Below are 12,969 nucleotides of genomic sequence, written 5' to 3'. Positions count from 1 at the left end.
AGATGTGCTTTAAACTGACTAGCATAAACACATGATTTCACTGGCAAGATGCAAAAATTAATATGCAAAGTCTAGACCAATTCCGGTGTAACAATATCATCCAGAGCACAGTCTTAGGAAAAAAAATGCTGGTTACTGCTCAGTCTTAATTCTGCCTTTTCAGGATATTATTAATTACTCAGTGATATTGAAAGACAAAATTGGAATTTTATATATATATAAAAGAAAACCCTCTATAAAGATATAAATAAGTAAGAAAAATGCAAGGATACTAAAAAGTATATATTTACTCATCACATTTAAGATCAGGAAATAGATACATCTGAGCTAACTTTTGACATTTTAGCTGTATTTAAACCCAGATAGTTTATACAAAGCACACTGAGTATAACTATGTTGAAACATTATGGACGAAACATTTAGAATTTAATGTTTATGCTAAAAATATATAAAACTAATTACAGATGAGACTTCGGGTTTTTAAGTATGAGACATGCTGTGAAAACTCAGGATATCAGGTATATGCTTGCTGGAAAGAATTTGGGAAGAAAAGATCAAATTTCAAAACAAATCTTTACAGAATCATATAATAGTTACATGGCTGTTTCCTTGAACATTCTCAGAAACATCACTTGTCTGTCAGTCTTCTATTTACATCTCCATAGAGAAAGGCTCAAATCTTTGCCAATGATACTTTGGTGTTGTCTGGAAGGACAGCATGTATTTCAGAGGATGAGGAAGGGCTTGTTGAGTAGGCTAAAAGGGTAAGGGTAAGCCTGGAAGGACATTTGCTTCTTGTCCTGCCCTGGGCTGCAGGTGGTAGCTGCTCAGGACAAAGTGCTTCTTTTCCACATCACAGATGAACACTGCCTGGGCCATTGCTTCTGCCACAGCCTGCAGAGCCACATTCAGAGGCTGCAAATGTGCTGTTTTCTATGCTTGGAGCTGAGCATGTGTGTTCTCCATTCTGGGCAAAAATATACCAGTGGTAGAATGGGTTATTAGACCATAAGAATCCATTTTGTGCACTCCTCTGGCTCATAACAAGTTCCTGTGATTGTGCAGTTCTTCCACATTACTTTTCTTAGCTGGTCAGTTGACACTTGATGACTACATTTTTACTGGAGGAACACTACCAGAAGGCACTTGGTCTATCCATGCTCAAAACCTGGGTCAGTACTCCCATTATGTACGTCAAAGTAACTTTTATTATAGATGTGCATGACCTTTAGGAGCTTTTGAGAACTTTGAAAATTGCCAAAATAAGCAAGAAATTTCTTTTGCTTATGTAGCACAGGAGAGGGCATCAGTATCCTTCTCATTTCTCTCCCAGCATGGCCATGTGCTTGATTTAAAGGTAGCTTTCTGAGTCTTCTGTTGGGCAGCTGAAGAACTGCTGCAGCTACTGTCAGCTTTAGTAAGTGGAACAGTAGCAAAAAATCCAGAAGGTAGTCTCACCATTTCCTGCTACTTTGCAAAATCAGTATCAGATATGGGAACAATTTTCTGGACTGCAGTAAAAACAATCCAAACTTTCTGCGGTCAGATGTCAAGTAAGGATAATTTTAAGAAACACTTTGTCAGTAAGTGCTTTCTATCACCGATAAACCTCTTTATCATTTTTTATAGCATACAGCATGGTGTAAACAGTAGATAGGCTCACCTTTAGACTAGCACGTGTTATGGCTGACTGTGGCTTGATAAAGTACAGAAGGCATGGAAAAAGGCAAGGTGAAGAAAACAGGTTAGATATAGAAGTCAGCAGAACTTCAGTTCTGTCTTTTACATAAAGAGGCCAAAAGTGTCTTGGTGTTAACACAAGGCAAGTACGGAGTACAGAGATGGTGATGATGTTAAAAGGGCAAGTGCAAACATTATGTTCAAAGAACAGAAAATACCGAGAGACAAAGTTTCCCGTGAGATTTGCAAAAATACAAAAAGCCAGACAGAAGAGAGTTGGCTGCTCCCAGTGAAAGTCTACAGAGAAAGCCATTGCATAAATTTATGGGAATAGCTGAGGGCACAGAGAAAGATCAGTGCGAATACCAAGGAGATAAAAATCTGTGAGGTAGGTAGTGGTAAGACATGAGGGAAATCTTGGATGAGATAAGCATTTGAACATTCATTTTTAAAATTAATTGAATAAACCATCACCAGTATTCTTATATGCCAGCATTTCAGAATTGAGTAGCCACACTGCTCTATGCAGGAGTCAGCAACTGGCAAAGTTGCACCTTGTCAGGTGTAAGAACAAACATCTCTTGTGACCCTCCTCAGAAGTAAAAATCTAGCTCACAAAGTTTGAAGGAAAAAATTAGTGATCTACACAAGTCTCTACATGTTTTATAGACACATCTCCAAAATGAAATATCAAAGCAGCTGCTGAAAGGCTGACATTTAATGTTCCTATAGTCTGTCAGACCTGTGCTAGCTTGGGGCTAGTCTGTGTACCCAGCCATATTTAACTCATCCTTTACATTAAAGTTCCACTTACAAATGAGTTCAAAGGGATTAATTGATGGTTACTGTGAGATATAAACATACTGAATAAATAGCAGTGAATAAATTGTAATTATATACAAGCACACCCATGGAACGTGTTAGTGATGATTGAGCATGGTACCCAAATGAATGGATAATTGTTTTATCAAGTTTCTGGAGTCTAATAGAGAGTATGACTAAAGAGCTGCATCTCAGTGGCTAGTCCCTTATTAGGTGCTTATATGTACTTTGGTTTTTCAGCTCCTTTCAGGGTGGCTGCTGCTTCTTTTGACTTAAAATAACTGGGGTAAATTCAATCTCCCTGTTTTTGATGGGTCACACAATGGGCCTGACTGAGGATCAGATTTAATGCAAGAACCTATCATTGGCCTTATTTAGAGGTAAACATACAGCATCAATTCTCTGTGGTGCATAATAGCTCTTCTATGACCTGGCTCAAAGCAAATTCCAGGCTCTAATGATATTTGTGATCTGGCTGGAAATAAGGATGCCTCCTTGCTTTTGGATTTAGCTTAAAGTGCTGTTTTCAAGTGGCTGAGAAATTAATGTGATAAGGACCTGCTTTGAGTTGGCAGTTTGCTCTGAGACAAGTTGTAACAGTCCAGGCAGAGCTGGACAGACACATATTTCCTCGCAATTAAAAGAGAAGCATTTTAGCCCAGAAAAATAAAGAAATGCTGTCATTTTATATGAAAGATATTAATTTCAGACAATATCAACTGAATCTTAATTGAGCGGATACCATTAAGCAGGTGTTCATAACTGATGACATTCCTCTGTGGTTTTGTTTGTTTTCTGATTGGCAATGAAGAAAGATTTCTGTACCTGACTTTTTCCACTTGAGATTCTTGGTGAAATGACTTCTTATTGAAGCTGGGAGGCAGTCACTCTGGATTTTTTGAAAATGAGTGACCATAAGAATTGAATTGCACTAGAGAAAGAGAAAGGATAATAATTGATTACTTCAGAGAAAGTTGCCTTAGAATGAGAAGTGTAAAATGAATCCTGGGGCAGTTGTGTAACCATGTGTGCTCCTTCCTTGGGGTTTTAACTGGCTGATGCCTACACAGGGTGTGGAAATTTCAATGTATCTGAACCATTTCGTCTTTAGGAAACAGTCCACAACCTGTGATTTAGTCCTTTATCCACAGGGGTCGCTTAGTGTGAGATACAGATGGAAGATGCAGTTTCAAGCCTGCTTTCTTTGTACCTTACTCAGCTAGGGATATGGATCCTAGGCTGCTCAGGTTCATCTTCCAATTTGTTGGTGTCTCCTTCTGCCGAGCTTAAGTCAGGCTTGTGCCACTTTAGCTGAAGGTATCTTTCCATCAAGTCAGCCCCCACGTTGAAGACCAGAGCCAGCCAGGCCAAGCCAAAAACAATCCATATCGCAGTTAGGCTCCTGTACACAGGGATATAGTGCTTGTTGGGGTTCGTGCCTGAAAAATCCAGGAAAATTTGTATATTTATCTTGGCAGCTTTGGTCTGCTAAACATACATACTCATACACTCTCTCCACTCTTTGCAAAAGTGTATATGTTAATGAGTTTGTGTGATCCATCAGCAGATAGATTTTTTTTTTCATGCCAACTCTCAGGTTAAGCTTAGCACAGTTAGCATGAAATCCCTGAAGCTGAGACTATATAATAAAAATAGCCATATCTAGTATTAACTAGGGATGCTCAAAGTCAATGGTTCCTAGCCAACAACAAAGGAAAAAAGTCTTGGAAATTAAATGTTGAATCTGTATTAACCGTATGTTACTCAAGAGGCACACAGGGGATCTCAGATGATTTAGGCAGCTACAATTTAGTGAATCAGTGATTGCTTTCTGGAGACTAATATTACCTCAGTACTGGGATTCACAATCACTTGGATAATATGGTAAATGTAGCCATTTTAATTAAGTGGTTATGAGAATCTTAATCCCTCGTTTGATATTTCCACAGCATGAGCAACCAGTGCAGCTGATACAGTCATGAAACTCCACAGTGCCAGATTCAGCATGGGATTCTTTTTTGTCTCCTTTTGGGACAGAGTTATGACCTCTAGGAGAGAAGAGCTAGTAGTTGTGAATAAGAAACTCTAGTGATTTTAACAAATAAAAACATTAGACATAATCTGTTAAGATTATGCGTTTGTTCAAATAAGTGTGTGGAAAAATGTGTCTCATGTGTCTCTACCATTATGTTCTCAATCTAGAGGTCTAAAGGCTATGTAATGTCAGTGGGTTTGTTTTCTTTCAGAGGCATCCTGTGGTTGTCAGTAATCTTCTCCCCATTTTAAGTATTGATTATTTAATATTTGATATGATTTGTTGTTGGGAATGGTAGGCACTTGCTAAAACAAAACAGCGTTAGGAGAGTGTGGTTCAAAGGCTTAATACCGAAAAAGGAATTTTATTTCTATTCCACCTTTCACTCTTGGTAACATTTGTACCAGCCTGGACACAGCCACTGTTGAATGAGTGCTCAGTGGCATGTGTGAAATAAGTTGCGTGACTATTTGGTTGGCTGTCAAGAGAAAAATGCTCATGTCCTGTAAAACTCATTGTTACCCGTCTGGCTGAGCTCACTCTTGACCAGATCTATAGTGGAATGGATATCTATGCTCCCTGTATTTAGTTTTATACTACAGTTATGAATTTCAACAAAGCTCAATCCAGTTCATGCTCTTTTTTACCTACTACATAGTCCCCAAATCCAATTGTGCTCAGGGTGATGAAAGTGAAGTAAAAGCCTTCTCCGTAGCTCCAGCCTTCTACATAACTGAAGACTAATGGTGGGAACACCAGGAAAAGCAAGGTGCCAGTGGTTAGGAAGATGGCCACTGCCAGTGTTTGAACCACCTGAAAGAGAAGAGGAAGATGGTAGCTAAAGAGCATGGAGCAGATGTCTTGTCAAAATAGCTATGTCTGTTTTTACTCTTGAATCACAAACCCACCCCAGCTGGGAGTGATGGCAAAAAAAAGAAGGATAAGCCAATGCTTCCATGTACTGCAGGTTGAGCTCACTGCTTACTCTGCACATAGATATTGTACCTAAGCATGAAAAAAAAATCTTAAAATTAGGAAAAAAAGGAGGAGTTTTTAAAAGCTTTTTGCAATGAGTTTTCAAGAATGCTCAGTCATTTTTCAGACTTACACAATGGCCATTGTAATGAAATACTCATTTTACAATTTAAATTCAAGTAGAGATGCTCTTGTAGTCAACTAGCTCTTGTCTTTGAGGAAAATCACCACATACTGCTTAAGTCATGAAGCAAAGATGGGCAAGAACAAAATAGGGTTCTTTTCACTATGACTGCTTCCAAATATTTATAAAGTGGCTGGCAAGAGCTCAGCCAGAAATATGTATACTGAAATGAACAATTTTGCTTTTTTCAGAGCAAACAAGCAGATACAGCTCCAAAGCTTTGTCTTATCATAGGAGTTCTGTCAGAAAAGTCAGCTCAGGAGTGAAAAGGGAAAGAAAAAAGATCACATCCCTAGCTCTTATCAGAAATCTGAGGAACGATGCAGCTATACTAGCATGAAAATCCCTCTGGTGGTAGAGCTGCATGTGTTTGGGTAACAGGCAGAGGTTATGCCGCTAAATAATTTCTTGCTTATATAATCCAAGTATGCATTTGACGGTACCTTTATAGCTTTCCCACTGTAGATAAAGAATGTAGTGACCCAAGAGACTTTACAAATGTAAAAGAAAAAAATTGTGCCAGAACTCTGAAATGTTTCAACATATCTCACATATCTAATCTCCCTTTTCACTAACTGAAGGGTTTAATTCACTGAACCTTTTCTCAGAAACATGCACTAACTTTGTAATAAATGACATTCATGTATTTTCCATTATCTGTGCTTTTCTTACTAAAAAATGTCTGGACTAGTTCAACGACTCACCAATAAACTGTAAGTAAGGAGAAGTATTTGCATTTTAAGAAAAGAAAGGAAGGAAGTGCTCAGTTGCTGGCACAAACAGGAAATTTAAGTCCAGCCAGATCACTAGGCCAATAAAAATAAGTTGCCTTTGCACAGTGTAGAGCTAAACTCTGGATAGATGCTGGCATAGGCTGGAGAATAAGAGCTTGATTTGGCAATGTGTGTATACGCACGTATTCTGCCAAGGTCACCAGGTCTATGGTTTTGCTGAGTAAGGTTTTAAAAAGGCAAATCTAGGGCCCCTCAAGCAAAAGCCTATAGCTTTAAAGCTATCGTAGGTAGATTAAGTGTATCAAGTTTCTGATAGAGAGGGCCATGTAACTGCTGTAGTTCACAAAGGAAACCTAAGCTAGCAGCAGCAGCAACTATCTGAGAAAAGGACTTTAACTAGTTTTAAAATAGTGAAATCAAATGGTAAATTGACACTGTACCTGGGCACGCCCTGGCTTTTGCACCCATCTTTCCAGGGTAAGCAGATGAGCATTGAGAGCTTTCCCCAGCTGATTGAGGAAGGCCAGGTTGAGGGGCACTCCAAACAAGGCATAAAACACACAGAAGATCTGCCCTGCCACTGTGCTGGGGGACAGGTTACCATAACCTGGAAAAAAAGGAGAAAACAGCTGAAAACATGAAAAGGCTCTACAGGCAAGCTGCAGGCATCATGGAATGTTCATAAGCTTGGAACCTCAACTACATTAATCTTCAGGAACCTGTGGATCTAGGATTTTCTGCAATTAAATCTGTCTGCAAATTGCCATTGCTTATGATGAAGCCTTTTGCGTTCACTACTACTAGCTGAAAATGAAACATGAAAAGTATTACTCTTTCAGGTACTATTGTAACTTTCTATAGCTCTCTGATTTTGTGATGAGTGCGACTCAGTGCTTCAAAGCAACCCAAAGATGTGTCCATGTACAAAATGATCTTGCATGTACCAAGCAGGCACTCAGCTTTTTTTGGGAGTATAAAATGCTGTATAGAGAAAAATAACAGGCATAACTGGAAACCAATAGAAAACCATAACCCACAGTAATTGATTGTCTTGCAGGTGTATTCTGTCCACTAATTACACATTTCCAGGAGCTTTACAGGACAGTTGGAGGAAACACTAGTTTTTAAGGAAAGAGAGAACCTCACCTATAGTGGTGACAACAGTTCCTGCAAAAAAGAAGGAGTTGCTGAAGTCCCAGTTACTGGGATTTGTAGAGTTTCCTTCTGGGTTGACCCCTTTTTCCCATGCTTCCATGAGGACCTGAAGCGGAAAAGGTCAAAGGAGCAAAGATGAGGAAGAATGTCAGAAGTAGAGATAAGTAAATACTGTTTTCCATCTTGAGCAAGCAGAGTGATAAACAGTGTAGATAACAGGACAGACTTGGACTAAAAAGAACTTCTGCTGACATGGCAAACTTGGAAATAGAGCTGGTCAGGGACTTGAACTCTTGCTACAGGACAAATGGTCATTAAAGTATGATAGGTTCCACAGCTAGATGAAATCTAAGGGGAAGAGGGTGGACGATTCCCCAAAGTGATCAAACTGGGAAAAAAATTAAAGTTGTGCCATAAAAAATAATGTGGTTGCTCTTCTCTCCTTCTGTAATCTAGTAATCTTGTTCAAGTTTTTAATTTAGGCATGTGTAAATGTATAGTTTTGTCTGTGGGCAGGGGCATGAGGAACATGCTCATTTCTGTTTCCTCCATGTAAGTACTTGTGATGATGAATTACTATTTTTGGCTATGACTTCCATATAATTTTCAGTGAATATGAGGCTTCTTCTAGTCTGGAAGATTAACTAATAAAATATTTTCTGCTATTCCAGGCAGCTCTTACCAGACCAAAACTACGGTGTGCCAAAAATTAGTGTTTGTACATCAAATATCCTTAATAAATATTGTCTCAACTTCCTTAATAAATATTGTGTCCCTTTGCTGTCCCCAAGGATTTGTCTGTGGGAGATTGGTTTCCCTCTGCTCAGTGGCTGGCATTTTAAGAATCCCCTTGTTTGTCACACACCTTACAAAAGCTAAGTCACAGCCTTTGTAATTTTGCAAAATGCCTGAAGGAATTACTTGTTCATCTCTTCAAAAGACTTTGTATGATGCGAGACTTGAACAGGAGTCAATAGCAACCCCAGCTGTAGCTGGTACCAGGAGCATGAGACCCAAGAAGATACTCTTTCTTGATTCAAATGTTAGCCACTCCCAGAAAAATTGCTTTTCTAGTGAACATAACTACTACAAAGTATCTGATTTTGGACAGGTTCTGCAATATTAGCTGATTTGTACTGGTGGACAGAGTATCCTAAGTATAGTAGCTAATTTGATTCCTTCAGTAAAAAATCCTGTAGCATTTTTTAAATTTATCAGAGGGCTGCTGGACATCATCATGTGTGACCTCATGACTGAAGTGTCAGCAGAGCTTATTTTCAATATGACAAAGAATTTTGCATTATCCATAAAAAGCCTTTTCTTAGAATGAGAAGAATTCAACATCAGATTTTCTAGAATTACTTATTTCATTTACTGCTTAGAAGAAACACACAGAAGCTACTGTGGTGTGAGTATTTTGAAATAATCACAGGTTTAATTTATTTCTGTAAGGAACATTTGACAGTTCTATGTATTTCAAGAGTTCTATGCACAAGAGTTCACAGGAGTTACATTCACATCATGAGAGCCAATACAGAAGAGTAAGGCAACTTTAAATGTTGAATCTTTTAGACACAGTCTGACAAGGCCAGATTTCTTGGTGTAATTGATGCTGTTAAATACAATCCCGTGAAAGAACCCTGTGAATGAAATGGCATCCTGGTGCCCAACAAACAGGTTCCTGTGGGAGAGTTATAATGGCTCCAGGCTCCTTTCATCTACAGCTCAGGTAAGAGTTATGGCAGTTATGTCTTTGGGAGAGAAGTCATCAGTATGTAAAAGCAATGTGCTGTAATTTACAGTAAGAATATGAAACCTACATTAAGCTATAGTAGGGTGTGGAGAGAATAAAAACTGCCTGCTGTTTCGGCTCCTGTCCCCCTGCCAATGCACATTGCAGCCAACTGTGGTCATAGACAAGAATTTTGTCCTTTTGGTCTGTATTTATGTCACGTCCTTTGAAACTGAAAAAGTATGGACATGATCAAAACACAGACTCTTCACTCTATGCATCTGCTTCTCAGTTATGCTGTCAGACTGGCATAATTTCCTGACCAAAGTATGCCTACCAGAGATGGATTAGATAAAAGAGTTTGGATTTGCACTTTCCCAAAGCTCCAGGCTGCTCACGTTATGAGCTGCAGCTCAGAACCATCCCCCAGCTAGGCAGTTTTAGCTATGCAGAACCAATGCAATTTATTGACATGGAATTATAAGAATTTGTTTCATGCATGATAGAGTCAAAAGTTAAAGAATTGTAAGTGGTAACTCGTTATAAGTGAAAATAGATATGCCAAGAAAAATCTGTGTTGAATCTCACATTGCAGGATTTAGGTTTAAAGAATTAAGGCATTAAGACAAGTCATCTTATACTTGTTAGCTGAATAGACTGAATCTAGGGACTGTGTCTCATTGCAGTCTAACTACTATGACTTTTCAGACTGGAACTTGTGACATGATGAACAGGCCTCCTTAACCACATGCAGAGACACAACTGCTTCCCTGCATTCAAGATTTAATGTGGGAAGACCAGTGTTCTCTAATATTAATAAGAGTTAGACAAATTTGTTAGCAGGTCTTTTGAGCAACATATGGGTCAGAGAGTACCTGCACTTACATATACCTTGAGGACTGCAAAGTCTCAGTACTCTGAAGCTTGGTGCATTGTAGATGATTTGGTGCCCTCAGCCGGTTTTGTCTGGAACAGCTTACAAGTGAAATTGTGTTTAATTCAGCAGAGACACAGCAGCAAAATGCGATTCTCTGAGTGGCACAGCAGTGGACCTAAGAAAAGTCCACTGGAGTCAGACAAAGAAGAATCTAGATACGTGTGACCTCCTCTAATGTTTTGAGGGTAGTGAAGATTTACATAAACCTTTCAATCCCATGAAGTATCACAGTTAGGTTTAGAATGAGAATCAGGGTTTTCACCTCTGCAATCACTATCAGAGAGATAAGGTAAGGACAGGTAATATCATCAAGTCATGAAGATGAAAAAAATAGACATGTTTTTAGGCATGTAAGTTCTTGAAAGCTCTAGTCATTTTCTGGCACATGTCCAAGTTTCCACAAGTAATATATCACAGTATTAGTAATCAGAACATCGGCTTTATAGATGTAAAGGTTCAGGCACCTTTTCTACCATTTCTAATTTGAACTTCACTGTTCTCTTAAATCCATATATGAAGTCTGGGCTTTTTGTTGATCAAAATCCTATACCTTCATGGAAGTCCTGTGACTCGGGCAGTACAAATTGTTTTGAGTTTTTATCAGTTTTAATAACATGATAGAAAGAGTTCAAAGTGTTTAGGCACCCAGCTTTGCAACTAGGTATGTTTTGAGCACAAAGAAACTCAAGGATTCAAGTGTTCAAAGTTCAAGGATTTCTGTCTAGTTCATGCACTACTATTATGAGAATATATCTATAATACCAGGAAAGGTCTAGTAATTTACCTCCAGCCGGTTTTGAGGAAAAGATTAAAATGTAATTGAAGTTGTCATTAACTGACAACCCATATTGAACAAAAGCCCTTTATCTCTTATAAGTGATAGATAACACAGCTTGTGATGGCTGACTTTATCTTTTATTTAGGCTTGGAAGTGCAGGACTGCCTTCAAAGGTAGTAGACAATTTCACAGAATCACAAGCTTGGAAGAGATGTCCAAGATCATTGAGTCCAACTCAGCCCTAGCACCTCAACTAGACCATGGCACCATGTGCCACATCGAGTCTCTTTTTAAACACATCCAGAGAAGGTGACTCCACCACCTCCCCAGGCAAACTATTCCAATACTTTATCACCCTTTCTATAAAAAACTTTTTCCTAATACCCAACCTATGTTTCCTTTGGCCAGCTTAAGACTGTGTCCTCTGGTTCTGTCAGTTGTTGCCTGCACATTGTTGTTTTTGGTACGAAAGGGGAGAATTTGCACAGGTTTGGACTGGAGAACCTTGGAAGGGCAACCTACTTCTTTAGGTTTGATTCTTATTTTTTGTTACCATGCATAACTCCCAGTAATATTTAATGAGGGAGAAGAGAACCATAAAGTTGAAATTATTGCAATGTAGCACAAGTGCATCACTAGATGCACTTATATTTTGGGAGTTCATGACTGTGGAAAGAAACAAGTTCTGTAGATCAAGATAAGGAAGTATATGAATGCGCTTGAGTTATTTATAAAGTTAGATATTTAATATCATGGACAGCAGATCGGTTTATATCATGCTAGGCTACTTGGCCCCGATAGTATAATTTCTTCTAATGAAAATAATGCTTGAGCCAAAATAATGGGAACCCTTTCCTCTTACCTGTACAAACTGCTCCAGGGCTTGTCTGTCCAAGCATGTGTAATTCTGCAGGAACTTGAGCTTTTCCAGCTGGAACTGGTCCCGAAAATGTGTTTCTGCCTGCTTCTCCAGCAGCTGGAACACCATAGCACCCAGGAGGAGGTAAAAGAGGTACCCCAATACCAGCAGTGGCGTCCAGCTGATCTGCCGGCTGTGCATGGTGAGGAGGGGCATACTGCTGATCTGCCCTTGCCAGTCCCTGCTCAGCACTTCATAGGTTACTGTTCCAAGATGTGACCTACCCAAAACACCAGGAATCACACACCCATGTTCCCAGCTACTGCCCTGGAGAGTTTTTCAAAAAAACATCAGGGTATCAGGGCTTACAAAATGAGACTAACAGAGAAATTTTATCCCTCCACATCTATTCTCTATCCAAAATAAAGGGTGAACATTTATAGCCTAATAAGGCTGTGAATCATAGTGTCTTTCTTCTATTAGCTTTTATCCAAAGATCTCAATCAAATGAATAAAGCCCTCTGAGGATGGTATTAGTTTCCAGTCTGGGAAGCTGAATCAAAACTGTGGTTATATGACTTACCCCAGGTCATATGAATATAGAGCCACAGATAAACTCTTAAAATCTTGATAAGTAGAGCCTTATTCTAAACACTAGACTTCTCTACAACAAAATGCTCTAAACTCTCTAATTACAGTGGACTCCCCAGAAAGAAAAGTATGGAGCTGAATAAGTGGAAAAGTCAATAGCTGCCGTCTGTACCATACCAACATTGCTGGGATCAGTAAAACCAGCATGGTGAAGCTTATAAACATCCTGAATTCAACTTGGTCACACAAAAGAACCTCTTTCTTTTCTAATCCTAATAAAATCAGTCCTCTCACTGCCTCGCTTACTGCTCCTGAACCCTGTTAGATGACTCCACCCTTCAGTCCACACAGTTAGAGAATAGACCACTCGTGCCTACTGCCTTCAGTCTCTGTATTGCCCTTTTAATCCAAATACTAAAGGGGGAAGGAGGGCTTATGGTTAATCATTAGCTAAAAAAAAAGTATCAGTTTCACTCATGGGAGCCTT

At 39.1% G+C, this 12,969-nt stretch overlaps 1 protein-coding gene across 1 annotated transcript; it reads right to left on the bottom strand.

The window, feature by feature from the left end:
- Positions 1-3,717: 3,717 nt before the first annotated feature.
- On the bottom strand, positions 3,718-12,107 carry LOC115902520 (potassium channel subfamily K member 16-like). The gene is made up of 5 exons (XM_030946072.1): positions 11,895-12,107; positions 7,577-7,691; positions 6,871-7,037; positions 5,185-5,350; positions 3,718-3,941 (listed from the first exon to the last, which is right to left on the bottom strand). Exons 1-5 carry the CDS (start codon positions 12,105-12,107, stop codon positions 3,718-3,720), a joined length of 885 nt encoding a protein of 294 aa, XP_030801932.1.
- Between the last annotated feature and the right edge of the window lie 862 nt (positions 12,108-12,969).

Source organism: Camarhynchus parvulus, chromosome 3 (assembly GCF_901933205.1).
Source record: "Camarhynchus parvulus chromosome 3, STF_HiC, whole genome shotgun sequence".
NCBI lineage: Eukaryota > Metazoa > Chordata > Aves > Passeriformes > Thraupidae > Camarhynchus > Camarhynchus parvulus.
The sequence above is the reverse complement of the archived record's forward strand: the minus strand, read 5'-3'. Positions and strand labels throughout refer to the sequence as shown.

What these genes read in the sequence shown, in the direction of transcription:
- LOC115902520 (XM_030946072.1), bottom strand. Translation starts at nt 12,107, where the DNA reads ATGCCCCTCCTCACCATGCACAGCCGGCAGATCAGCTGGACGCCACTG. An exon ending in CCCTGGAGCAGTTTGTACAG is followed by an intron (nt 7,692 to 11,894) that starts GTAAGAGGAAAG and finishes TTTCCGCTTCAG; the next exon opens with GTCCTCATGGAAGCATGGGA. An exon ending in ATTTGGGGACTATGTAGTAG is followed by an intron (nt 3,942 to 5,184) that starts GTAAAAAAGAGC and finishes TGGATTTTTCAG; the next exon opens with GCACGAACCCCAACAAGCAC.